Source organism: Acanthopagrus latus, chromosome 19, assembly GCF_904848185.1.
Source record: "Acanthopagrus latus isolate v.2019 chromosome 19, fAcaLat1.1, whole genome shotgun sequence".
NCBI classification, from domain to species: Eukaryota; Metazoa; Chordata; class Actinopteri; order Spariformes; family Sparidae; genus Acanthopagrus; species Acanthopagrus latus.
This window is the reverse complement of record NC_051057.1, coordinates 1,095,608-1,121,218: the sequence shown is the minus strand read 5'-3', so window position 1 is coordinate 1,121,218 and position 25,611 is coordinate 1,095,608. Positions and strand designations below refer to the sequence as shown.

The following is a 25,611-nucleotide window of genomic DNA, read 5'->3' as shown; positions in this document are numbered from 1 at the left end:
CATGCATACAACATTGAGATGCAAAACATGAATACTATCAATAATACTGTTTCTGACAGTTAATTAAAAAATGCAGTCTGGTTCTGTAACCACTAGCCAGCTATTTGCAGCCTACCGCCTCACTCCAAACTGCTTTCAGCCAGAGCCCAGCTTACCAGCCACCCTGACAGGCAGGACACACTGGAGGCATGTGCAGCACTGTTGAATGATGTTACCTCTCACTTTTCATTTCTGTGTCAATGTTAACAGGTTAGAGCGGCCGCACTAGATGCACGAGACATGCTTTTCACGCATGACCTGGAGATTCAGAGTTTCACCCATTTCTACTGTGACATATATGTGGTTCCTTTGGTCTGTTTCTGCTGAAGATTTCCTTAAGTCCTTTCTGTGATGTGTAGGCTGCTCACATTCTCCGTCTCAGGTGTTTCTTCAAGGCTGGAGTGAGTGGAAGAATGAACTTTAGTCTGTGCTCCTTGGTTTATATACTCTCTTGCATCGGACTGTGGCTTTATGTCCTTATTAGGACATTTTCTCAGCCATCTCTCCGCTCAATAGCTAATAACCCCTTGATGACAGTTAAAGGGATATTCCGGTGTAAGGTTCATAAAATAGTGGTTACGGAAGTAAGCTTTTTTTATTCTCCTAGCAATTTGTTATTTTACACAGTCAATTTTTAACTGACTAGCCAGCTAACGGTAGGTTACCGGCCATAATGCCTATGGTTTGCTGTTGCAACCCAGCTCAATAGGGGAAAGGGAAGCAACACAAAACCAGGTGTAATTGGTAAATAAAACGTATTTATTTAACAGAGGCAGAGCCCGGCGACGGCCGTAACACCCCTCCCCTTAAGATATTGACAGATAGGTTGTTATGAAAAAAAAAGACATAACCTAATAACATTTTATACAATTTGCTTGTCTACACTCTAGACAAAGCATCTGCCAACACATTATCAGAACCTTTCTTATGATGAATTTCTAGGCTGTAATCTTGTATGATTAGAGCCCACTGCATGAGTTGCTGGTTATGGTTGTTAATGTGTGACAGAAAGACAAGAGGGTTATGATCCATGAAGACCACCACAGGCAAAGGACTAGACCTGACATACAGCTCAAAGTGTTGGAGTGTAAATCAAGGGTTTCCTTTTCAACAGTAGAGTAATTAAGCTGGTGCTTGTTGAACTTGCACGAGAAGTAACACATATGGTGACCAACCCCATCAGCGCTGGCATCAACCTCCAGTTGAAAAGGTCTGGAGACATCAGGCGCGGCAGCGCCATTGCTATACAAAGACGCACCGCGACTAGCAAGCTTACTAATCTCCCGACTGTCATCTCCCAAAGTTAGATTTTCCATTTCAGAATCAGAATCAGCGAATGGGAGCTCAATAACTTCCCTGCGTGTCAACTATTTGCTTGCTATTGTCGTTTATTTCGTCTCAGTAACTTCTAAATCAACCATTGCCGTTTCAGCAGAATAGCTCCGTTGTGCGCTGTCTCCGGTCTCTCACCCAACAGTTTGCATGGGACTTCCTCAAACATTTTGCATTGAAGCATGACGTATTTATGAGCTAAGGTCTAAGTAAGAGATGTCTGCTAGCTAGTGGTGAGGAGTATGAATGACATGTAACCCCCCGTTAGGAGAAAACAGCTGTTTTGTTGAGTACAGTGCTGTGTCGCAAATTTGCGACTTTGGCGCTTAAAGGGTTAAGCTCTGCGCCAACTTTCTCTTTGCACTTTTTTTACAGCTCCGGTATGGCAGTCTGACTGAAGTGTGTACGGGAGGGTATAGTGTACCGTTTATCAAGCATATTTATCAATGCCATTAACCCAGGCTTGGTTACCGTGTTGAGAGACATCATTTCTTTGGCTCTGAACTTGGTTATTGCCCAAATGATTCCCCCATGCCGTTTTGAATTAGGTTCATATGGAGTGACACTTGCAAACATTTCGTCAGTGATCCCTGTCTTGAGGTACTTGGCTTGTCTGGCGCACTGGTGCTCAGCAGTTTGGCCTTACAACTGTCATACATTCATTTGTGGTATTTTTTTTTAAGTGCTGGAACAAGTTTGTAGTGTTATCCCGTGAAGTAGCAATGGGAGCACGGCATGCTCTGCACAACACCTGATGCTGCGCATCATCTTCTTTTTTGAAACCAAAATAGTTCCACACCACCGACGTGCTGGTCCTCTTCGAGACTGAAGTCTCAGCTGTGTCAGTTTCTGACTGTTCAATTGAGCCAGAGGCAATTGCGCAAGAGGTTTAAGGGCAGCATGAAAAGTTGATGCAGCCTAATTCTCCACTATTTCGCTCGTGTCACGGGACCACCTTGTAATTGCGCAAGTTGCGGTTAGAAAATCATGCAATATTATCGCAAATGCAATTAATCGTTCAGCCCTGGTATGCACTGGAAACTGTGCGACAAACGTTTAACTTTTTGAGGACCTGCTTGAAAAGCTTGCACTAGAAGTTTGTGCCTTGATCCGTTCGGATTACACGAGGAAGGCCGAAGGTAAAGATAAAACTTTGTTAAAGCTTTTACGACAGACTTCACAGTTATAGTATGCACTGGGACAGCTTCTGGAAAACGAGTAGCAGCGCACATGATGGTGAGTAAATATTGATTTCCACTTTTTGTTCTGGGCAGAGGACCGGCACTGTTGATTATTATTCTCTCGAAAGGCTCTCCTATTGCAAGTATAGGATGCAATGGGGCTGGAATTGTTTGATTAGGCTTACCGGCAATCTGGCAAACATGGCAACAGTGGCAGTATTTAATGACCTCTGCTTTTAATCCTGGCAAAAAGAAATATTTAAGGATGAGCTGATACATTTTTGTTATGCCTAAATGTCCTGACCACTGGCTTTCATGGGCTACGGACAAAACATGCTGCCGATACCCAGCGGGTACCACTACTTGGTAAATGCAGCGGCAACCTCCGTCTCAGCCTCTCCTTGAAAAATTGGCATAAGCACACTGTCAAATAGTGAGACATTGTTTTTTAACTGACTGTGCACAAGAAAGAGGGAAACAGATCAGAATGTGGATGCAATACGCAGAACACACAGCGACAGGAAAGAAACCAGTAACCAATTTAGATTTTACATTAACACGATGCACTGGCTGAGGAACATATTCCATCTCAATGCCACGCAGCACAGCTCGATAACCACATGCAGAGTGCTCTGAAAAAAGTAACACACTGGCGAGAATCACAGACTGAGAGCCACCGGTGTCCCGCAAAATACGCACCGGGTGCTGATCACCATCCTCGCCTGTCAATGACACTAACCCGTCAAATGTGAAAGGTTTGAAACAAGGATCAGTTTCACTTTTGCTAAAGTCAGTATTTATGCACTGCTCAGTTTTAATGAACCCGATGCCTTTAGGCTGCGGAGTGCTCAGAGACAGCTGCTGCTGCTGCTCTTTGTGCTTAGGGTCAAACAGTTGGCAATGACATGTCCAGGTTTATGACAGTAAAAACACTCCCGTTCCTCTCACTTTGGGCTGGGGAACTTAGGAGAGTTATTTCGTAAAGCCGGAGGATAACAAGGCTTTTCAACAGAGACTGACGGGAAAACAGCCTTGTGGGTCAGCATATATTCATCGGCTAACACAGATGCAGCGCACAGTGAATTTACCTTTTGTTCATTTAAAAACACCGCAATACGATCAGGCGAACATTTCTTAAATTCCTCTGACAGAAGTAGCTCTCGCAGAGAATCAAAATCATTTGCTTTACAGGTAGTGCTCCACTTATCAAACAAAATTAACTTTTCCCTGGTGAATTCAACCTCTTGTGGGGGGATAAGTCTGGCTCTGGGCTTTTTTATGATTTCAGAATTTCTTCCGGTAGGCTTCAGGAACCAATTCATACACGCATAGGATTGCGGCTTTAACAGAGTCATATTTCTTGCTGTCCTCCATGGGGAGAGCAGCTACAGCTTCTTGGGCTTTCCCATGAATTTTGCATTGTAATAAAAGTGGCCACACTTCAGGCAGCCACTGAAGAGCTGAAGCAAGACGTTCAAATGCAGCAAAATAGTAATCTACTTCAGTTTCACGAAAAGTCAGCGCTAAAGCAATGTCCTTCCTAATATCAAATGCACTACGAGGTAAAGTGGTGGAAGAAGAGGACATACCCATCGCATCCGCGGAGGCGTTCAGCAAATGGGACTCGAGCTCCAGCTGACGCAGTCTGACGGCTTTGTCAGCCTCAATTTCCAACTTCTTTATCTCCAGCTGGTACTGTAATTGTGCTTGCCAGTTTTAGCCTTCTCCTGGGCTTCCATCTGGAGGCGAGCAAGGCGTACTTTTAGACGGGCCTCATCTCTGGACCCAGTACTTGCTGAAGACAGAGGATTGTAGCGAGGGGGATCAAAGCGGGGCAGAGTTTTCATCCACTCATCTGACTCACCCTCCACTCCTGAAACAGCCTGAGCACCGTGAGGATCACCCTGAAGCTTTTGGCTACCTGTCACTTCACGCAGGGTGCCATCCTCGAACACAACAGGCTCTGATTGCACCGGCAACACGGTGACCTTTAGTTCCACCAACTTACCGTCAATCAGAACTTTGAGCTCCTTTTCAAGTAATTTTTTGTGTAAGTGATAATGAAGTGATCCACTATTTGAGCCAACTCTTTATGGCAACTCTCAATTAAGGATTGGCCAAAAATTACTCAAATATGGAAAAGCGACATGTTCAGATGTCGTCAGCTGCATGCAATTACAATTTTGTTTTTATTCACAATCCAGCTTCACTTTTCGAAAAGGGAATATATATCCCAGATGAGCCCCCATTTATGTTGCTTCACTTTCCTCTATCAAGCTGGGTCGTAACATAAATGGATCTAACAATGAAAAACTACAAGTGTGTGTGATCAGCACTTTAATCTAGCTATGCCTGGCCCAGTCCACAGACACACAACAAGTGTCTCATTCACAATAAATTCACAGTCTGTACAAATTCAGGCGACACAGTGGCGTGCTGCTCAATAGGAATCACAGCCACCGTGACTGCCATGTAATTCCACAAATTACTCCGTCCAGATTGGTGCGTCGATCCAGGTGCCTCTCCACTCAGAATCCCTCAGCCCAAGAAGGGGGAGGAGCATACGCATCCTGGAATAACACCTATAGGTAGGTGTGTGTGTGTAATTATATCTATATATATATCTATATATATATATATATATATATATATATATATATATAGATATATATATATATCTATATATATATTGGTGGTGGGCCGTTATCGGCGTTAACGTGCTGCGTTAACGTGAGACTCTTATCGGGCGATAAAAAAAATATCGCTGTTAATCTATTCTCAAAGATGACCTTCATTTTAGCGCAGATGTATGCCTAGCTGAATTGCACTGTAGGGGGCGAGAACGAGTTTTCGAACCTGTGTCAAACGTGAGTGCTAACATGGATCCTGCTATGAAGCCGCCGGGTTTGCTGCAAGGAAAATATATTTTTAAAAAACTTCCAAATGGAAACCTCGACAAAACGAAGGTTATTTGCACCTTGTGCAATATGGAATTAGTTTACTGCAGAAGTTCATCCAGTCTGAAGTACCACCTAAAAGCAAAGCATCCATTAGCTAACGAAGAAGATGCCGGGCCACTGACTGGGGACCACTGGACATCTGTCAACAACGATAACTACCTCGGCGTTACTGTACACCTCATCGATGCCAGCTGGGAACTTCACTCCTTCGCTTTAGGTAGGCTATAGTTATGTAATTTGAAATTAGGCCTACATAATTTAATTAAATTACTTAGCCTATTAATTACCACAACACCACGAATTACCACCACATTATGTTTGCTTCTTGATGATCGCTAGTTGTTTACTACTAGTAGTGAACTTTTACTGTTATTGTGTGTCCGTTAGGTGTGATGAAAACAGAGGAGCGTCACTTTGCAGAAGCGTGTGCCAGGCAGTTTCTCGACGGCGCTAATCAGTGGGGGATAACTGACAAAGTCAGCACTATTGGAACAGACAGCGCTCCTAATATGGTGGCAGCAGGGAGGATACTTCCATTTGAGCATTTGCCCTGTGTTGCGCATGTTGTACAGAGAGCTATTGTAATGTCACTTCGGGAAGGTGGTTTTGATGGTGCACTGGCCAAGTGCAGTAAAGTGGTCGGACATTTCAAACACAGTCCGGCCAACTCAGACGAGCTGAATGTCCAGCAAGCCTCCCTTGGACAAGCTCAGGAGCCACTCGTGCAAGATGTTCCAACACGGTGGAATTCCACCCTTGAGATGATCAGGCGCGTGAGGCGCAACAGCGACACTCTGCACACAATGCTGTCTCAGCAGAGGCACAATCTGGCCCTTCCAACAAATGCTGAATATGAGAAGTTGGCAAACCTAGAGAAACTGCTGGAGCCATGCAGGTATGGTTTACAAAAATAGCGTGTTCATGAATTGGCATACAAGTTATTTTAAATGTCACTTTGTATTTAAGAAACATGTGCCCTTAAGAACTTTAAAAATGTGTAATCTGAGTTAAATGAATCAGTCATTAATTATTTATTGCTCTGTTTCGTTCTGTCTGTGTGTGTGTCTGTCTGTCTGTCTGTCTGTTTGTCTGTGTGTGCTTGTCTGTCGAGGTACATCACTGAGCTCCTAGGTGGGGATAAGTATGCATCCTGCTCTGTGGTTCTACCTGCCCTGTGCCACCTCCAGCATGCGATGAAGATCTCAGATGATGAACCTGCCTATGTTGTGCGATTCAAGGCTGCCTTCACCCAGGACCTCAACGAGCGGAAGGAGAAAATAAACCTGGAATGGCTTAAGGTATGTCAGACCTGACCAGAAGATAACTGCATTGTTTGACCAGTATAGACTGTTAAGCCAGTAGATCGGTCAATGAATAGATGAATGAGTCATGAAGAAATGCTGAGGTTGGATGTGGAAAGTGAAATTTTCATCAATCAATTATTTATTTTTATTCCACCTCTAATATATATATATATATATATATATATATATATATATATATATATATATATATATATATATATATATATATATATATATATATGTATATATATATATATATATATATATATATATATGTTACCAGCCTTTGGTTTGCATACAGATTTGTATGCAAACAGATTTGAAGTCTGCTGGAAATTGGCTAACTAGTAAGCCCTGCTATATATATATATATATATATATATATATATATATATATATATATATATATATATATATATATATATATATGTGTGTGTGTGTGTGTGTGTATATGTATATATAAATATATACCCACCTTAAACATTAGCACATGCTACCTGTAGCGCAAGGGGAGAGTGAGGTAGCAGGGAGGGCTCTCCAAGTAGGCGTTGACAGACGGAGCTCATTGGCATTTAAAGGTGCAGGCACAGAAAGAGAGCTCACTAGAGCAACTTTTAGACAGCAGAAATTCAGGACCAGGGATGGGCTTGGAGCGATGTATATTGAATACAGAGTTGTTGGACCTCTGGCAATTGTGTGAAATTGATGACAAACAGTATAATATGGGACCTTTAATAGGCCTCATTGTTACCAGGACAATTTATATGCTTATAACTACAGGCAAGTGACTTTTGGGAGTGATTTCAGTGAGTGATGTGCTAAGGCTTTCTGCACCCATGACCCACATTTCAGTCTGTAACTGGGTTTTATGTGGATCATCCAGTCGTTGTAGATGCTCCATTGCCCTCTGAGCTCATAGAGAACAGTGAAGTGGAACCACAGAGATGACTGATAAACATTCCCCCATCTCATCCTGCTGCATTTTAGCATTCCAGCAGAGTACCAGACCCAGGTTTATCAGCTGTGTGCCTGGGCCAGCCATGGCCACTATCAGGGAGAGGACCAAATTAACATTTCACATGCCTTATATTCTATGATATAGACCAGGCCTGCCAAAATGCAGCTGGCCCACCCTAAGGTTCAATTTGGCCCACCAGATGTCTTTAAAAGCATTTAAAAAGATTATAATAATGCTTGTGTTTTTTTGTGAGGTAAAATACTCCTTCAATATGTTTTCTTAAAAATATAATATATTAAGAATATATTACTTTTCATAATCTGAGCACTTTGCACAGGAAGAAAGTTTTTTTTTTTTTTTTTTTAAACATCTCTATTTCAAGATGAGACAAATATATTGGCAAACCCGACGGACAAAAAAAAGAAAAAAAGCAAATATAAATTAAATGAATAGTGAATAGAAGACACCTAAAAAACAAACAAACAAACAAAACCAGCCATTTGCATTCAATTCAGTTAGTCATTTCGAGCATCAATTTGTATCTCATTCTGTTCCAAATAATTGTAAAAAGTATGCCAAATTTTCCAAAACTTATCCAGTTTATTTCTGTGAAATAATTTATCTTTTCAAGAGCAGAATTAAAGGACATTTCCTTCAACCACCGAGAAATTACACCAATTGTTTGATTCCTCCATGAGGTGTAAGACTTCTATACACCTTTTGGCTTTAACTAAACAAATATTCAGCAGGGACCTTACATTGTTTGAAATAACAGAATCATCTGGGTAAATATTTAGAATGCATGTTTTAAGGTTACAGGGTTCCTCTTTACCAATAATGTGACTGATTAGATCTAAAACCTTTCCCCAAAAAACAGTAATCTGAGGGCATTTCCACATACAATGGATCAGTGACCCCTTCTCATGATTACATTTAATACACGTGTCAGGAATATTGTTATATTGTTATATTCCATCCTCCAGGCCTGTAGGATATTGTTTGAAGATTCTTTGCACTTGCTAACAAATAGATTATATAATATGGTCACCTGCCCCCTGTTTTTAAGATGCTTTAAAATGATGTCTTTCAGTGTAGATAAAGGTGGTAGCTCCAATCAACTCTCCTTCATCTAACGCAACAACCCTGAAAGGTGTTGTCAATAAACTGCTAAGTTCTGTCAGCTTAGGGTGATGATGGAGAAGTGGTTAACTGCTGTGTCAAGTGTTCTGTACTATCCCCTCTTATTAACCCTTTCTGTTCCCATCACATTAACAATACTAAGAATTATCCTGAGCTATTCTGCGTGTGATGAGACAGTGCAAGCAGGACAAGGCATCTGACTCAGTCATTTGTTCTGATTGTTGTATTTCATTCATTCAGTGAAATGCATTTCATTCATTGTGAATAATGTTGCTGTAAGAAAATGCATCATCTTATGTGTCTATATTTATGCTTATTTGTTAAATGTAGTCAGCAAATTCCCCTAAGCTGTGATATAATCATACACCTAAGCACAGTTGTCATCATTATAATGAATAACTGTTGTAATTGTATTGTATTGTTATTGGGAAAGACATACTATAATGTGCCAGATAGACAAAGTTCAAATGTATTTAATGGTGACATTACAAGGAAAACAGAAAATGAGCATTTACAGTAAGACAACATTTAGGCTATATATCTGTGTGACCATGTTGAAGTGAAGCAATTATACAATATCCAAATTAGGAGTTGTTATTGTGACTTCATAGCAGAGTTTGTAGCCCTGCCCCTGCAGTCGCCAGCAGATCTCGGTGATGCAGTCAGTCAGCAGGAGTTCAACTTAGAGCGCCTTATGCCATGAGGTAACAGGTCATGCTGCGTTTGTTTACGGTTGGAAGTGGGAAATACATCATCTCAGAACTAGGTGCGTTTGAGTAACAAAGTCAGCGATTGAGGTCTGCGGCCATGGTGAAATTATTTCAATTTATGACCAACTGAGGGCTGAGAAAACATGCTGGCCATTATATTTTTTTCCTATTCAGAAGTTGGACTTCGACGACCTCCGAGTTATAGTTGAACGTAGCATCACTCTACAGGTTCAGACCGATTCAGACCTGTCTCTTGCCTACAACAGCCTCCTGACATGTTCAGTGCAACTTGACCGTTTTTTTTTATGTGACATATTGTTTCACTATGCCCAAAAGACCTTTCACCAGATCTGAAAAAGACTTAAAAGAAGACATGTTGGCGACACCGACTTCGTGCGAGGAAAATACGCAGCTAACAGCACCTGACATTAGAATCTTGGCGGATGACAGTAGCGATGGCGGTGAACACAAGAATTTGACAGAAACTAATGCTATCCCCACAGAAGCTGAGAACGGCCATGGATTTTCCTTCTTTTTTATGCACTGTTATCTCGTGATGACGACGTATCTGGTTATCTCAACATAACAAAGATTGTTTTCTCATGATAACAAATTACCTTATTTCGTTATCTCCATATAACAAAGATTGTTTAACTTAACATATTTAAACATTTATTAATTCATTTAATATTACAGAACACATTAATAATTAATTCGTTATCACAAGAAGACAATCTTTGCTATATGGAGATAACAAAATAAATTAATTCGTTATCACGAGAAAACAACCTTTGATATATCAAGATAACCAGATAATAAGTCGTTATCACGAGATAACAGTGCATACAAAAATTCCATGGCCACAACACAGTGTGAGTGATACCACGCTCTGTGGCTAACTGCCAACAGATTGTGGGACATTTTAAACATTCCCCACTTGCATATTCAAGGCTCCATGATATCCAGCTCCAAATGCAAATGCAACCTAAACGCCTGCAACAAGACATCAGGGCGAGATGGAACAGCACGCATTACATACGTATTACCTTGGTGCCTATGTTGTTGATCATGACCTGCCCGCGACACTGACAGTACACCAGTGGACTTTGCTGGAAAAAAACTACGACTGTTTTAATGCCATTTGAGGAGCTCACTAGGAAAGTCAGCTCATCCAGCGCTTCTGCCACTGACATCAGTCCTGCCGTCAAAGTCCTCAAGAGCATCCTGGCTAAGGAAAATGAGGCCGATTCTGGCATTAAAACAATGAAAACGACCCTGCTACAAGCTATCGACAAATGATTCAGCAGTGTGGAAGATGAACCCCTGTGCGCACTTGTGTGCAAATTTTAATGTGATAAGATGTCATGCACTGTACATTTAAAGTTATTATAAAATATAAATGATATTATTATATTGTTTCTTTAAACAGCAATTGTGTGCATTGTATTGTGTGCAAGTCATTTAAAGCCCATAATTTCACCTAGCTATGTTATATTTTTGTTTCAGATACTTTTCAGGTGCAGACTCCATAAAGCATGTGAAAGATGCACTCACTCAGGAACTTTAGGAAGCTAACTTGAGGAGCAGCAGAGCTGCATCTGAGGCTTCAGAGCCAGCAGACGAGGCCCCTCGGTTGGAAACAGCAGCAGGAACGTCAGCAGCAGCAGGATCACCACCACCACCACCACCACCAAGTAAGCGCAGCTTAATGAAGGAATTTGATAGATTCTGGAGGAGCGTGAGGATCCAGGTGAAGCAAGCAACACAAGAACTGCTGCTCAAGTGCATACTTTTTTTACTGAGAGAACAATTGCTACCTCAGAAAACTCTTACTATTGCTGGGGAGTCAACAGGGATCAGTTTCCTAACCTTGCTGCCACTGCCAGAAAGTTCCTTTGTGCCCCTTGCACAAGTGTAGAAAGCAAGAGACTGTTCAGTACAGCCTCCAACATTGTGGACGAAAAGAGGAACAGATTGACACCATAGAGAACAGAAATGCTTATTTTCATGAAGAAAAACCGGCCATTGCTCCTGAAGTGAGTACTGTATTTTGAGCAGGTCAGGTGTGAGCACAAAATGCTTACATTTTATCTATGGTAGTTACCTGTTTTGATTTTGATTTTCTAAATGTTTTGGAAGTGTTAGGCTACTTGTGTTTATTTTGTTTTGTTATTATTAAATTAATTAAGCCACTTCTGTTTGTTGGGTTAAGCTGCTATATTTTATATTAGATTAGATTTTGAATATCTGTTTGCACATCTGTTTATTTTGTATGTTTGAACAAGTTAATTAAGCCACTTGTTAGCTGTTATATTTTATATTAGATTAGATTTTGAACATCTGTTTGCACTACATGTTTACATGTTACTTCTGTTTATTTTGTATTTTTGAATTTTGAAGTTAATTAAGCCATTCTTTGTTGGGTTTCAGGCAGCTGTTATATTTTATATTTCATTTTAAAATATCTGTTTGCAGTGCACTTTACATGGACGTGTTATTTATTTATTTTTGCTGCTAATGTACATTTTGTTTTTTATTAATAAATAATATTAAGTACATTTATATCTGTGTTAATGTGTTACCTTTTTTTAACAAGGCTAAATGTTTATGTCAAGTCTGATGCCTTCACTCACATGGCAAGATATACGGTTCATTCATTCAACAGTAGTATCAGATCGGTACCAGGTATCGGCCGATACGCTCTGGCCAGGTATCGGGATTGTATTGGAAAAAACTGGATCGGTGCATCTCTAGAATACATGATTCAAAATGATGCAGAAGTCAGGGCCAAAATAGCTTAAAATAAAGGGGTGGGTAAGCTTATTCCATACAACAAGAGGGAACAGAAGTAATTATTTGCCGTGATGTTGGAAGTTACATATGTTATGCAAAAAGCTTGAACATGACCATTAGCCTCAGCACTGTTCAGACAGACTGGCTCAAGGCCTGGATGAAGAGCCATGCAGCGTGGCTCTTCAGGCACTCTCCACATTGATTCTGAACCAATAGTAGCATGTGTAATGAGGTGTTTTAGTGCAAGATATCTAGTATGATGCTGTTTATGTACTCATTATTTGAATGATTACTGTGAAAAACAGTTTTTTCCACCTCTGTGGGCATGGCTCGGCATTCTCCATGTGCACCTGCACAACAAGCACATGTTTAATCTCACTGTGACTATTATTAACCATTTATGTTGTTTATTCTGAATTATGAACCATGGTACAACAAAATGACCTTAACAATTGAAGCATACTGTCTTACTACTGAGCTGACATCACTAGTCTGTGTGCTGTAATGACATTCAGCAATCCACAAATTAATCAGAAGACAGGTAAGTTATAAAAATAAAGTATTGTTTAATCTGTGAACAGACTACTATCTGGTAAAGTGTCAACATATGTGTAGTTCTTTATTATTACCTATTGATAGGCTAACTGTGTTTGGCAAAGCTATACATTTTCTAGTCAGTAATACATATTGCTAAATTGCATAAATAGGAGAAATAAATTACCATTCTGATGGAGACTGTGAGGAACGAGGCTGAGGACTATCAGTGTCTGACTCAGAGTCAATATCTGTGTGTTCCTTCATGTTCTTCTATCACTCTGGACTTGAAGTAATCGTTGTGTGTCTACCCAGTGACCCATAAGAGTGAAATCTGATATGAGCAGTCAGAGTCTCCAGACTGACACGCAACTGTAGAAATCTCCTTTAGGTTTTTGTCATCCAGACTTCCAAAGATCAATCTGGATATGCCAAAAAAGTCACTTGGACTGGCAGTCTGAACATAGCCTTTGTAATCTTGCAATCATATCACATGATCAATAGCAGATAGAGCTGGCTCAGTTCCCATAAAATTAAAGATTTCCTGACTCATCATGACATGACAATCATGACAGTATTACAGCTGATGAAGATGATGTAATAAAAAGCCATAATTGGCTTGATAGTATCAGAGAAGTTATTTCCTCAAGTAGCAGGTAGAAATCGGCAGTTTGGTAAAATGTCCCTTGCGAGTAGCCACACATTACTTCTGGGTCTTAACTGACCAGCCGGACAATCATACATAAGCTGTGGCATGTCAGTGTTTTCCCTCTCTCCCCTCCGCTCCATGACCGTGTCAGCATGAGTGAGTCTGCTGTCCTGGTCCAGCTCTGTGCCGGTTTCTCCCGTTTCTCTGTGACAAACTTTGCGGACGCTGCACAACAGTGTATGGAGGTAAAAGGCGGACTTTGTTTTATAATGTGTACTTTATTTTTCACCGTGGTTTGTTTTGTTTCGCTGAGTTTTGTTTGGCTAGTTTGTTTTTCGTGATTTGTTTTAGTTTTCTTGTGTAGGTTTTGTTTTTCTTAAATTCATTTAGGCTGGGTTTATTTTGTTTTGACCAACTCAGTTAATCTGTTTACATTCTTTTCTCCCAACGGGAAGTAAAAGTAGACACTAATAGAGCTGCATTGTCGTTAGTGTCACATCGCGGTGAGGTTGTCTTGTCTTTGTTTGCACCTGTGTCTCCCTCCCTCATGTGTATAAAGTCTTTGTCTTCCCCTGTCGGCGTCGCCTAAGTATTTCGTTGTCTCGTCGTATACCCAAGCCTTGTCTCACAGCCTTGAATTCTCGTCCTGATAAGTATTATCTTGTTTTGTTTTTCTGTATTTGTCCTCTTGAGAGAGTGATTTTGAGTTCGTAAATTTTCTGGTTAGGTTTTGTGTTTCGGTTTAGCCGTTTTTGTAGACGTTACTTTTCCTCCCTCGGGAGCGCCTTTTAGTTTGTTATTTGATCGAATAGTATATTTTTCATAGCCGTGTGCCATCCTCTGCGGAGTGACTTTTCTTTTGTAATTTTCATATCTCAGATATTAAGATCAGTGTAGGTTTTCCTCCTTCGGGAGCGTCTTATGTTTTTTGTGTGTTTTGTGTTTGTTCGTTTTGTCTGTCCACAAAGAGTTTGCTTTTCATTTATCATCTCGTCTGAAGAGTTGCGAATCAGAAAAATAAAACTTGATTCTACTTCTGTCCAAACTGCATCTGAGTCCTCTCTTTTGTCCCAAGTCTGACAGTTAGAGCTCTCAACGGGTCGGGCCGGCCCGACAAACCCGACCAAACCCACAGGTTCGGGCCGAAAAAATACGCAAATGAACCGAGCCTCAGGCTTCCTTTTTTATGAAACACATTTCTTGCAGGTTGTAAATTATATATTGTTTGTTGTGAATCATCACTGTTCACATGTGGTGAAGAGTAAGTCTGGCTGCCTGCTTCATGGGGAGGGGCAGACGCAGACCTGACACCACTGCTTACGATAACAAGTGTATGAGGAAAACAATGCAGGCGCACGTGGGGTCGGGTTCGGGCAGACAATTCATGCTGGTGTGTCAGGCTGCATCGGGTTCAGGCTTAAAAACCTGCAGGTCGGGTTGGGTTATAATTTTCAGGCTCATTGAAAACTCTAATTGTCTCTAATTAACTTGTTGTTTTTTTTTTAATATAAGGAGTAACATGTTTCCCTCTCTTTGTGTATGAGTGCTGTAGGAGCAGCAGCAAGTCTGGCTGGCCTGACTGTGGAGGGTTTGGTGATAGAGTCCCTCACAATTTATAGCTGATTCCCTTCTTTTGGTTTGGTTTTGCTGTGTGTATGTGTGTAGGGCACTGGAGTGGGTCGAGTACTCTGTCCCAGTGTGAACTGTCCCTTTAATGTCTGCAGCCTCAGCTGCCCATCCTCAGCACTCTTTTACAGTTATTTTAACAATAGCTCTACTAAATTGTTCCTGTTTTAATATTGCTGTTAATAATGATGTTGGCAGCTCTTAAATAGAACTATGATCTAAGTGGAAAACATCCTTGTCTCGGTCTATCATTTAGTCATCTGTATTGGTAAAAGAATCTGTGGCATCTTTACTGAATTGACTTAAGTATCTAAAGGACCAGTAAGATGCAAACACACACACACACACACACACACACACACACACACACACAGTCACACTTAGATGACTTCAACCAGATTAAATGTAAGATAATATCGCAATTTACCTAGCAACATTAACACCAGGAGAATCCCTGGCCAGAGGACAAGACAAAAGCTACATCCTGCCTACATCCTGTCTTCCATTTCACCTCTCTCCTCCTTCTCCTCCACCCTTCCCCACTTTATAAATAATGCAGACCGTGGCACCCCTCGGTGTTGTGAAGTGTTTGTTAATGGCCGTGCTAATTGCAATAAACAGGAGTGGTGTTTGAATCTTCTAACAGGCACAACACTCCTAATTAGGTTGGCTCAGCCTGATGGGACAAAAGAGGGCAAATAAGGGAGTCAGAGAGAGAGGATGAATGAGAAGAAAGGGGAGGTCAGACTGAAGGAGGAGAAGGAGATGAGAGGGATAAAATGGAGAGAGGATGTTTCCAAGAGAGACACTTGTACACAAATCAGAGTAGAGGAGAAAGAGGGGGACACCAAGAAGACGAAGAGGAAGATGGAGGAGAGGAAATGGGTAATGTTGACGGTGAGAAAGACGGAGCAAAGGGGCAAATTAAGGAGCTAATGTTTGAGAAGGGGAGGGGATGAAGAAGAGGGGTGAGGAGCACATCAGGATAGGTCACATCATCATCTGATCAGAGGTCTAATCGTGAAGGAACGGTGGGTAGGAGGAGATGAAGACAAGGATGTTGTCATACCTCAATCACTATCCCCTGTTACTCACATACAGAAAATGATAATTATTAAAAATGCACCAAGTTGTCAACTTAGGTAATCATCTGTATTTATTATTATTTACACTGTCTTTAAGTTAACCCAAACTACCTGTCTGGGAGCTCAGAGTTTCCTTCTACTTCATCTCAGGTATGTTTGATGCACCCTCTGGTGGACTCATATGTGATTTTGGGCAGTGGTACCAGTAGCTTTCATCTGGCAGATTGCCTCTCATTACAAGTTCTCCTGTCATTTTATCTGGCCGATACATTTTTTTAATACTCAACTTTTTTACAACTTTTGCAAAATCCACCACCTTCTTATGACCACCTCAGTCTTCAGGATGTCCCAAGAGATTCATGCTCCAGCAACTTGCTCTACTTTAAGTCCTTAAAGATGCAAATTGCATGAAATGACTGAAATTGAATGTAGCCCTGAGACTATATGAAGTAAGCAGTATAACTGCTACCTGTTGCTTGTGTACTTTATGTTGCAGCCATCTTTGGCTGTAGCAACTAGATGCCATTAGCATGGAGCTAAGTAGCCATATTAGCTCACAGGATCTGCCCCTGCCATAACCTTGAATGACGGGGGGTGTTACCATGGGGGGCAAAGTTCATCTGACCTAAGCCCGAACATGGCTGGACAACAGACTGTGATGACATTTCACATCCTACTCAGTGAATTGAGGATTTATTTTGACTAAAGCAACAAGACAGTTTAGCTCATTTCATTTGGACAAAAAAAGAGGAATTTGAATTCAGACATTGTACGGTTCCATACTGACTGGCCAAAAATAAAGTTACTCTAATATTTTGTTGGACCGCCTTTAACTTTGATTATGCAGGCATTTGCCATGGCATCATTTCGATAAGCTTATGCAATGTCACAACATTTATTTCTGCCCAGAGCTGCATTAATAGTTTGACAAGATCTTGCATTTATGATGGATCGCTGCTTAAAGTCTTCTCCAGCACATCCCAAAGATTCTTAATGGGGTTAAGGTTTCGACTCTGTGGTGACCAATCCATGTGTGAAAATGATGTCTCATGCTACCTGAACCACTCTTTCACAATTTGAGCATTGTCATCTTGGAATATGGCCATACCATCAGGGGAAAAAAAAATCCATCGATGGAAAAACCAGGTCATCCAGTTAATTCAGGTAGGCAGCTTACCTCACCCATCACTCTGGAACAGAGTAAAATGGGAGTCATCAGAACATGTGATTCCAATCCAATCCAATTCTTTATGCTCCCTAGCGAATTGAGGACTTTTTTCCCAGATTAGCCTCACTGATAAGTAAGTAAGTAACATGTATTTACACTGACCAAAGTGCTGTATATAGTGCATTTGATGGGTAGAAATAAAAGTAAAAATAACAATGTTAAATAAAAGATACAGAAAACACAGAAAACCACATATTAACAAAGATAGTAGTGCAGAGGGCTGACGGATTAATTGGGAGAAAAAGCCAAGGTGAACAGATGGGTTTTGAGCCTTGATTTATAGGCAGAAATGGAGGGGGCATCGCATATGTGTCATGGGGTTTTTTTTCACAAGTGCGGAGTAGCTACTGCAAAGGCCCGGCCACCTTTTTGTTTGAGTCTGGAGCAGGGGATGAGGAGAAGACCATATTAGAGGATCTTAGGGACCTAGGGGCTGAGTGGGGGAGTAAAAGGTCAAAGATGTAAGATGTAAGATGAGGCCTGACCGTTGAGGGATTTGAACACTGTCTGTCTTGAAATGGAAGGGATGCAAGAACGGGTATGATATGCTCCCATTTTTCTGACCCAGTCAACAGTCTTGCTGCTGCATTCTGAACCACTTGAAGGCGTGATATAAGGGACTGGGGGAGACCAAGGTATGGGGAGTTGCAGTAGACCAGCCGTGATGTTATGCAAGCATGGATAACTTTTTCCAGATTGTGGTATGATAAGGAGTGTATTATTTTAGAGATAATTCTGAGCTGGTAGAAGCTGTTCTTAATCACAGAGTAGATTTGCTTGTTAAAGCATAGCTCAGAATCAAAACTGATTTGTGAATGGGATCAGACTACCTAGGTCAGTAAAGATGGGGTTTTGGGTTTTGGAGGGGCTAAAGATGATTACTTCTGTTTTGTTGTTAATATGGAGGAAATTATCCCCCATCCAGTCATTAATCTCCTTGAGACACTCTGGGAGAGTCTAAGGGGAGTCTCCAGATCTCAGTGGGAGATATAATTGTGAGTCATCAGCATAAAAGTGGAACGCCAGGTTCTATTTTCTAATTATAATTTCCCAATGGGAGGATATATAAATAAAATAGGATTGGACCCAGGATGGACCCCACAGGACAGAGGGGCAGAGGATGAGGAGTGCTGACCTAGTACCAACTAATACTAATACCTAATACCTAATACCAACCCACTGATGGAGACGGGCTAGAAGAGCGGGTGGACAATGTCAAAGGCAGCACTGAGGGCTAATAAGACTAAGATGGCACTCTCACCTGTGTCTAGCATAAGTAGTAAGTCATTTGACACTTTCAGCAAAGCTGTTTCAGTGCTGTGGCATGCCAGACTGAAAGGGCTCCAAGAGATTGGCAAAGTTGAGACATGGCAATACTTGAGAGAGGACTGCTTTTTCAAGAATTTTTGAGATGAATGGTAGTTTAGATATGGGACGGCTGGACGACCGCATGCTTGAAACATGAGGGAACAGTGCCAGAGACAAGGCATGTGTTTATAATGACCAGGATACTTGGACCAATGGTTTCAATGGTATCTTTGATTATCTGAGAGGGAACAGCATCATTGGGGGATGTAGAGAGTTCCATGTGCTTGATAATATCTCTTAGATCAGGGGTGTCAAACATATGGCCCGCGGGCCGGAACCGGCCCGCAAGGAGGTTCGATCAGGCCCGCGGGATAATTTGAAAGTGAAAAAATGCATAAAAGAATGGATTTAATTTTTTTAATTAAATGCAATTATCTGCTAGGGGCGCACTGTTTTAAACTCAGGCCATTGTAGATTAGGTTCTTGAATCATACCCCAGTCCAGCAGGTGGCGGTAATGCACCTCATTTGCTAAGTTGCCAACCGCCATAAAACTCAAGAAGAAGAAGAAGAAGAAGAAGAAGAAGAAGAAGAAGAAGGGTGCACTGTTTTGCGCCATCTGCTGCTTGTTATGACGTTGTTTCTACCCTGATCTCTACCTGCCCGCTACACCCTCATTAGCAAAAATGGCGTTATCAAAAAAGAGAAAAGTAGATAAAGAGTGTAGAATTTTCCAAGAAAAATGGACCACGTCCTATTTATTTACGGAAACGCACGGTAAACCTCTGTGCTTGGTGTGTTTGCAACAAGTTTCAGTATGTAAGGAATATAATATTCGGCGCCACTACGAGACTCATCACAGCGCAAAATATGACAGCTTACAAGGACAACTGAGAACAGATAAGGTCAACGAATTGCTGGCGGGTCTGAGGAAACAGCAGTCAACTTTCACACGGAGCCGAGAAGTCAGTGAAGCTGCTGTAAAAGCCAGCTACCTAATTGCTAGTGAAATAGCATTAGCATCAAAGCCGTATTCCGACGGTGACTTTGTTAAAAGATGCATGATGAAGGCGGCTGAACTCGTATGTCCCGAGAAGCGACAAGCTTTTGCCAATATTAGCCTGACGAGGAACATTATGGCAGAGAGGATTTCGGAACTATCGGAAGATTTAGACAGCCAATTGAAACAGAGAGTCATGTCATTTATTGCAGTTTCCGTTGCAATTGACGAGAGCACCGACATCACGGACGTGGCTCAACTGGCCATATTTATTCGTGGAGTTGATGAGACATTGACTGTTACTGAAGAGTTTGTTGAGTTGGTGCCTATGATGGACACCACAACAGCCGAGGACATTTTCGGGTCTGTCGTTGCTGCACTGGACAGAGTTGGAGTGGACTGGTCCCGCGCTGTCAGCATGGCTACAGACGGCGCACCATCCATGATCGGAAAGAAAGCAGGTGTCGTGACAAAGTTCAGAGAGAAAGTACAAGCCCTTAATGGAGGAGATCGTTTCTGGACATTTCACTGTATTTTGCACCAGGAGGCATTGTGTTGTAAGTCCTTGAAAATGGACCACGTCATGGAGGTGGTTGTTCGCACTGTAAATTTCATCCGAGCCAGAGGTCTAAACCACCGTCAGTTTGACACCCTTCTCAGCGACAGCAACATTACACACAGCCTGCCATACCACACTGAAGTGAGATGGTTAAGCCGAGGCGCTGTGCTGAGGCGTTTCTTTGATCTACGAGAGGAAATCAGACAGTTCATGGAGAAAAAAGGAAAACCGGTGTCGGAATTACAATCCCAGGAATGGCTACAGGACCTTGCATTTTTGGTTGATATTACTGAACACTTGAACAGTCTGAACAAAATGTTGCAAGGCCGCAAAAAGGTTGTCACACAGTTTTCTGACAAAATACATGCATTTAAGTTGAAGCTGACTTTGTGGGAGACGCAACTGGCAAGTGGCGACCCTGCTCATTTCCCCTGTCTGAGAGATGTGCGTGTGACCACACCTGATGCGGACGTGAAACGGTACAAAGACAAGATTGCAGGATTACTGTGGGAGTTTGAGAAACGATTTCAGGTATTTGGTGAACTTGAGACAGAATTTTCAGTTTTTCGCTCACCTTTCACAGTTAAAGCTTCTGATCTGCCGGTCGACATCCAGCTAGAGATAATTGATTTGCAATGTGACGCAGATTTGAAGGGCAAATTTGCCTCCGTAGGTCTGGACACATTTTATCAGTATCTACTACCAGGGTACCCCAAATTAACAGCCCTGGCATGTTTGGGACAACCTACCTTTGTGAACAAATTTTCTCAGTAATGAATATCAATAAAACAAAAATGCGTTCAAGGCTCACACACAAGCACTTAAATGACATTCTGAAACTGACAGCTAGTCAGGACATGACACCTGATGTTGATGCACTTGTACAGGCCAAAAGATGCCAAGTTTCAGGAACAAAAACAAGTCCAGAATAGACTAACATCTTTAAAATGCTGCCTTGCATTTTATTTTTGCAGATACTGTTTGCATTAAAAGAATACAGCTCTGTGAAAATGAATACTTACTGTGGTGATTTTAAAAAATGTGCAATGTAATGTTAGTCTTTCTTTATAAGTCTCATTTAATCGTAAAGTTCATTACTATAATTTTCAACACCAGTTACTTGTTAAAGTTTGTGCAATTTTGCAAAATGTTTTGTAAAAGTATTGTTCAATAAATTTTAAGTTAAATTTCAAATTTCACAATGTTCTTGTGCTTCTTTACACCAAAACAAAGGGAAGACATGATATTTTGGTTATTTATAGCTAAGTATGCTATAATTTTAATGGTCCGGCCCACGACGTCTACCTAGGGGTCGTATGTGGCCCGCGATGTGAAATGAGTTTGACACCCCTGTCTTAGATCATCAAGTGTCACTGGTAAAAAATGATCAAATATAGCTGTAACAGCTGGGGGACACAGTGAAGTGCTGTTTTTTTAAGAAATAAAAAACTTTTTAAAAGTTTCACAGATGCCTGTGGATGTTTCGACCTCTGTGGAGACTTTGGGGTTAACAATGGCGTTCATAGTACTAAAAAGGATTTGAGGTCTGTTGGAGTGTTTATTAATTATATCTGAGAAATGTTTGGCTCTGGCTTTCTTAGCCGCTGTCTGGAAGGCTGCTAATGAATTTCTAAAAATGTCAAAAGAAACTCTAAGTCTATCCTTGTTCCATTTCCATTCAACTCTCCAACAAGCCTGCCTGAGAGAGCAGGTTATGTCATCAAGGAAGGGTTGTGACTTAGGTTTGCAATGCCTGAGTTTAAGGGTAGCAATGAAATCCAAACTGTTAGAGCAAGATGTGTTAATAAGAGACACTAAGTCATCTATGCTGCCAGGAAGCTCATTTGCAGTAGAAATGGACCTAGCCACATCATTACTCAGGAAACATTCAGAGAAATGGCTGGTAGTGAGAGAATTAATGTAACAAGAAAAGCGACCTGGGGATTTACCCACAGACAGAGGGTTTGGTCAGAGATGGACGACTCCTCAACAAGCACATCATCAACAGAAAACCCATAAGATAGAATTAAATCAAGGGTGTAACCGAGTGTATGGGTAGGCTGATTAATGTGTTGCACCAGACCAAACAAATCTATGACACGGCAAAAATCTTTAACCAGGGGTTTATCTGGACAACAGACATGAATATTGAAATCGCCTAAAATCAACAAGCGGTTATAAGATGCAATAAAATCAAAAAAGTCTGTGAACTCTTTAATGAAGTCTTTGCTTGGTTTAGGAGGCCTGTAGACCAAGATGCACACTAAGGGGGTTGTAATTTATTCAATTTTTACACACTGAATTTCTAAGGTGGAATGAGTCCCAACAGGTAGCTTCCATAATGGGAAATTGTTCTTAAAAATCATAGCAATGCTGCCACCCCTTTCAGTACTCCTAGGTGTGCCTATCCAAGACTTGGTTAAACATAGTATATCCAGGTGTTTGTTGAATGAAGAAGTCCTTAAGAATAAACGATTTAGATGACACAGACCTCGCGTTGAGCAGAGCCAACTTTGCTGTATGGTGCTCCGGAGTTTGTGGACATCGAGCGTATTCCATTAGGTAAATGTTATGGAAGTTATATCACTCTGCTGCCCATAGCCGGTCTTAACATAAAGGCATAGGTGGGGGATTGCTTGGGGCCCCTCCACCAGCTGTCGTGGGTGGGGGGACACCCACGCCCACCAACCTCCAAAAAAAAACAAAAAAAAAAAAACAAGAAATGTATCATCATGAACACTTTATTAATATGTAATTCATTCTTTAGAAAAACGTTTAAGTATTAGTTAAAATGTCAGATTCATGGGTATCTGTCTCACATACACCCCCTACTTTCACAATGAAATGGACTAGTCCATGACGGACTGCAAATGACACTCAAGTCCAGTTGGTTGCCAACTGCCAATAAACAACACAGAAGGAGAAGAATAAACAAACACACGGAGTAAAAGCTAAAATGAAACGAAAGTGCCCGAGCAGTTCGAATAAACGGAAAAAGAAAAAAGACGCGGAGAAATATATGGCAAAGCTGCCGAAGCTGACAAACTATTTTACCACTGCTGTTACCGGGGATACAGTCAACAACGTCCAAAGTGTTGGATATGCTGGCGCCCCAACAGCAGCAGCAGCAGCAGCAGCTAACGTTAGCTGTGAAGTGTTTGTGAGACCCTGTCCAGACGACAACACTCTTTTGCGAAAACACACATGTATTGCATCATTTTGGCAGACCATCCATACGGATCCTGAAAATGCAGCGCCTGAAAATGCACTTTTTTGAAAACATCTCAGGGTGGAAAAATCCGAAAACACAGCCCTCCCGTTTTCACATGGATGGCGAATCTGCATACTTTCAAAAACCATGACGCCATCGCCCCACTCCTCGACCTCTGAACCCCGCAACGTCTCACAACAACAACAACAACTGGCAGACTACATGCCCATGTTCATGCTGCAGAAGATATTGAGCCTTTCTTGCGACTTACATGCCTTGTAGTTGAGTGTGAGTCGCAGCAGCAGTTCAACCTCATTACTGGTCCACACAAACAATTCTGGTTTCCTTGCACTCGCTATTTTTATCTTCTTCTTGTTGTGTGCGGTTTCTCCGTCTACTCTACACCTATAGGCCTGGAATATGAACTACAGCGTTTTCAGTCGTTTTCAGTGGATCCGTGTGGACACAAATATTCTTAAAACGATGACGAGGAAGACGGAGAGAAAAAAGATTATTTTCGCCCGTGTGGACGGGGCTTCACGTTGACACAGAAAAGGGGGAGGAGTTGTCCAGTGATGGCCATTTTGACAGCAATGATGACGATGATGATGACAATGGTGGGGTTCCAGTGAGTCAACCTAGTTCTGCCAGGTATAGCCCTAGCCCTAGCCGTGCTGATCCTGCTGCCACCAACCAAAGCACTGTAGACTTACTAACAGAGACCCAAAATAGAGAAGGTAATCATTTAAAAATACAAAAAATAATATTATTTGTTGATCCCAATGATTGATCTACTGTTGTTTTTTATCCTCTCACTTCATAATAGTAGAAAGAAGAAGCCCGGCCATCACTAACATCTGGACAACTAAGCTAATTGATTTGACCTTTTATTGGACAAAAAAAATCGGCCCTCACTCATTTTGTTCATAGACCATACTGTTAGTTTGTGACAATGTTTTTTTATTATTATTATTTTTCAGGTACAGCTCCATACTCCACACAGATGTCAGCAGTATGTCTCGGAAGCGTGTGATGTGGAGAACTCTCTTTTCTCTCTCACTCACTCACTCACTCACTCATATTGATATTGATTTAAAAAAAAAAGAAATAAACAGTGCTGGTTAACCTGGAATTTTTGCAAGGAGAGTTGTTTTCTTATTCTCCATCATGGGTGACTATTAGCTTGTGTAGTACACTTTGTGTGTTCTTCGTTCTCTGTCTTCATTTAGGATTAAAGAAGTGTATGCAGGGTTTAGGGCCCCCATACATGCTACTGCCTTGGACCCACAGCCTTGGAGAAGCCGGGCTAACGGTCATCGGAGTCCAAAATGGAGAGATGAGCAGATGACATGAGTATCTCAGGTCCCACGATGGTCAGGCCAGGTGGAGGTCTCTGCGCCCTGTACAGGGAGGCCGACAGTGCCATCGATGCGTGGATAAAACACCAGCTTCACTCCTAATCCTCACTCAAATGCAGCCACATCAGATAGAGCAGCGATCTAACAGGTAGGAGCTGAACAGGTAGGAGCTGACGGCCGACCAACACACTGGCGCTATCTTGCTAAGTGGTTTTCTTAAGGCTACAAAGCTTAGTCCCAATCCCTTGAGTTGGCTTCACATTGTGCACGTGGAAATGCTCTTAATTTTACTTTTTTACTAACATAGCTGTGAGTTCTGCTGTTGAATCTTAAAAATTGGATTTCACTATACTTCAGTAATCTTGGATCACGATCATTCAGATTGTTTTCCAATCACATTTCTTCCTCCAAAATGATGGTTCACCACTATCATTCCAGATTTCAATAATGCATTGGACAATAATGCATTGGACAGTTAACTCAGTTTTAGTAGTTTCATCAGTCTCCTCAGTTGTTTTCTTTGCTTGATGCAGGCCAATAATTTGACCCCTCTGAAACAGATTAACCCTAACCCTAACCCTTTTCCATAACAGATGAGGGCTTGACAATTGTTTCTATATTTCTTTTACTCCATCAA

At 41.4% G+C, this 25,611-nt stretch overlaps 1 protein-coding gene across 1 annotated transcript; it reads left to right on the top strand.

Annotated features, from left to right (window-relative positions):
* The first annotated feature begins 5,072 nt into the window (after positions 1-5,072).
* Positions 5,073-11,961, top strand: LOC119008789 (E3 SUMO-protein ligase ZBED1-like). The gene is made up of 5 exons (XM_037079479.1): positions 5,073-5,140; positions 5,607-5,729; positions 5,900-6,407; positions 6,624-6,810; positions 11,131-11,961. Exons 3-5 carry the CDS (start codon positions 5,905-5,907, stop codon positions 11,197-11,199), a joined length of 759 nt encoding a protein of 252 aa, XP_036935374.1. The 5' UTR covers positions 5,073-5,140; positions 5,607-5,729; positions 5,900-5,904; the 3' UTR covers positions 11,200-11,961.
* The last annotated feature ends 13,650 nt before the right edge of the window (positions 11,962-25,611 follow it).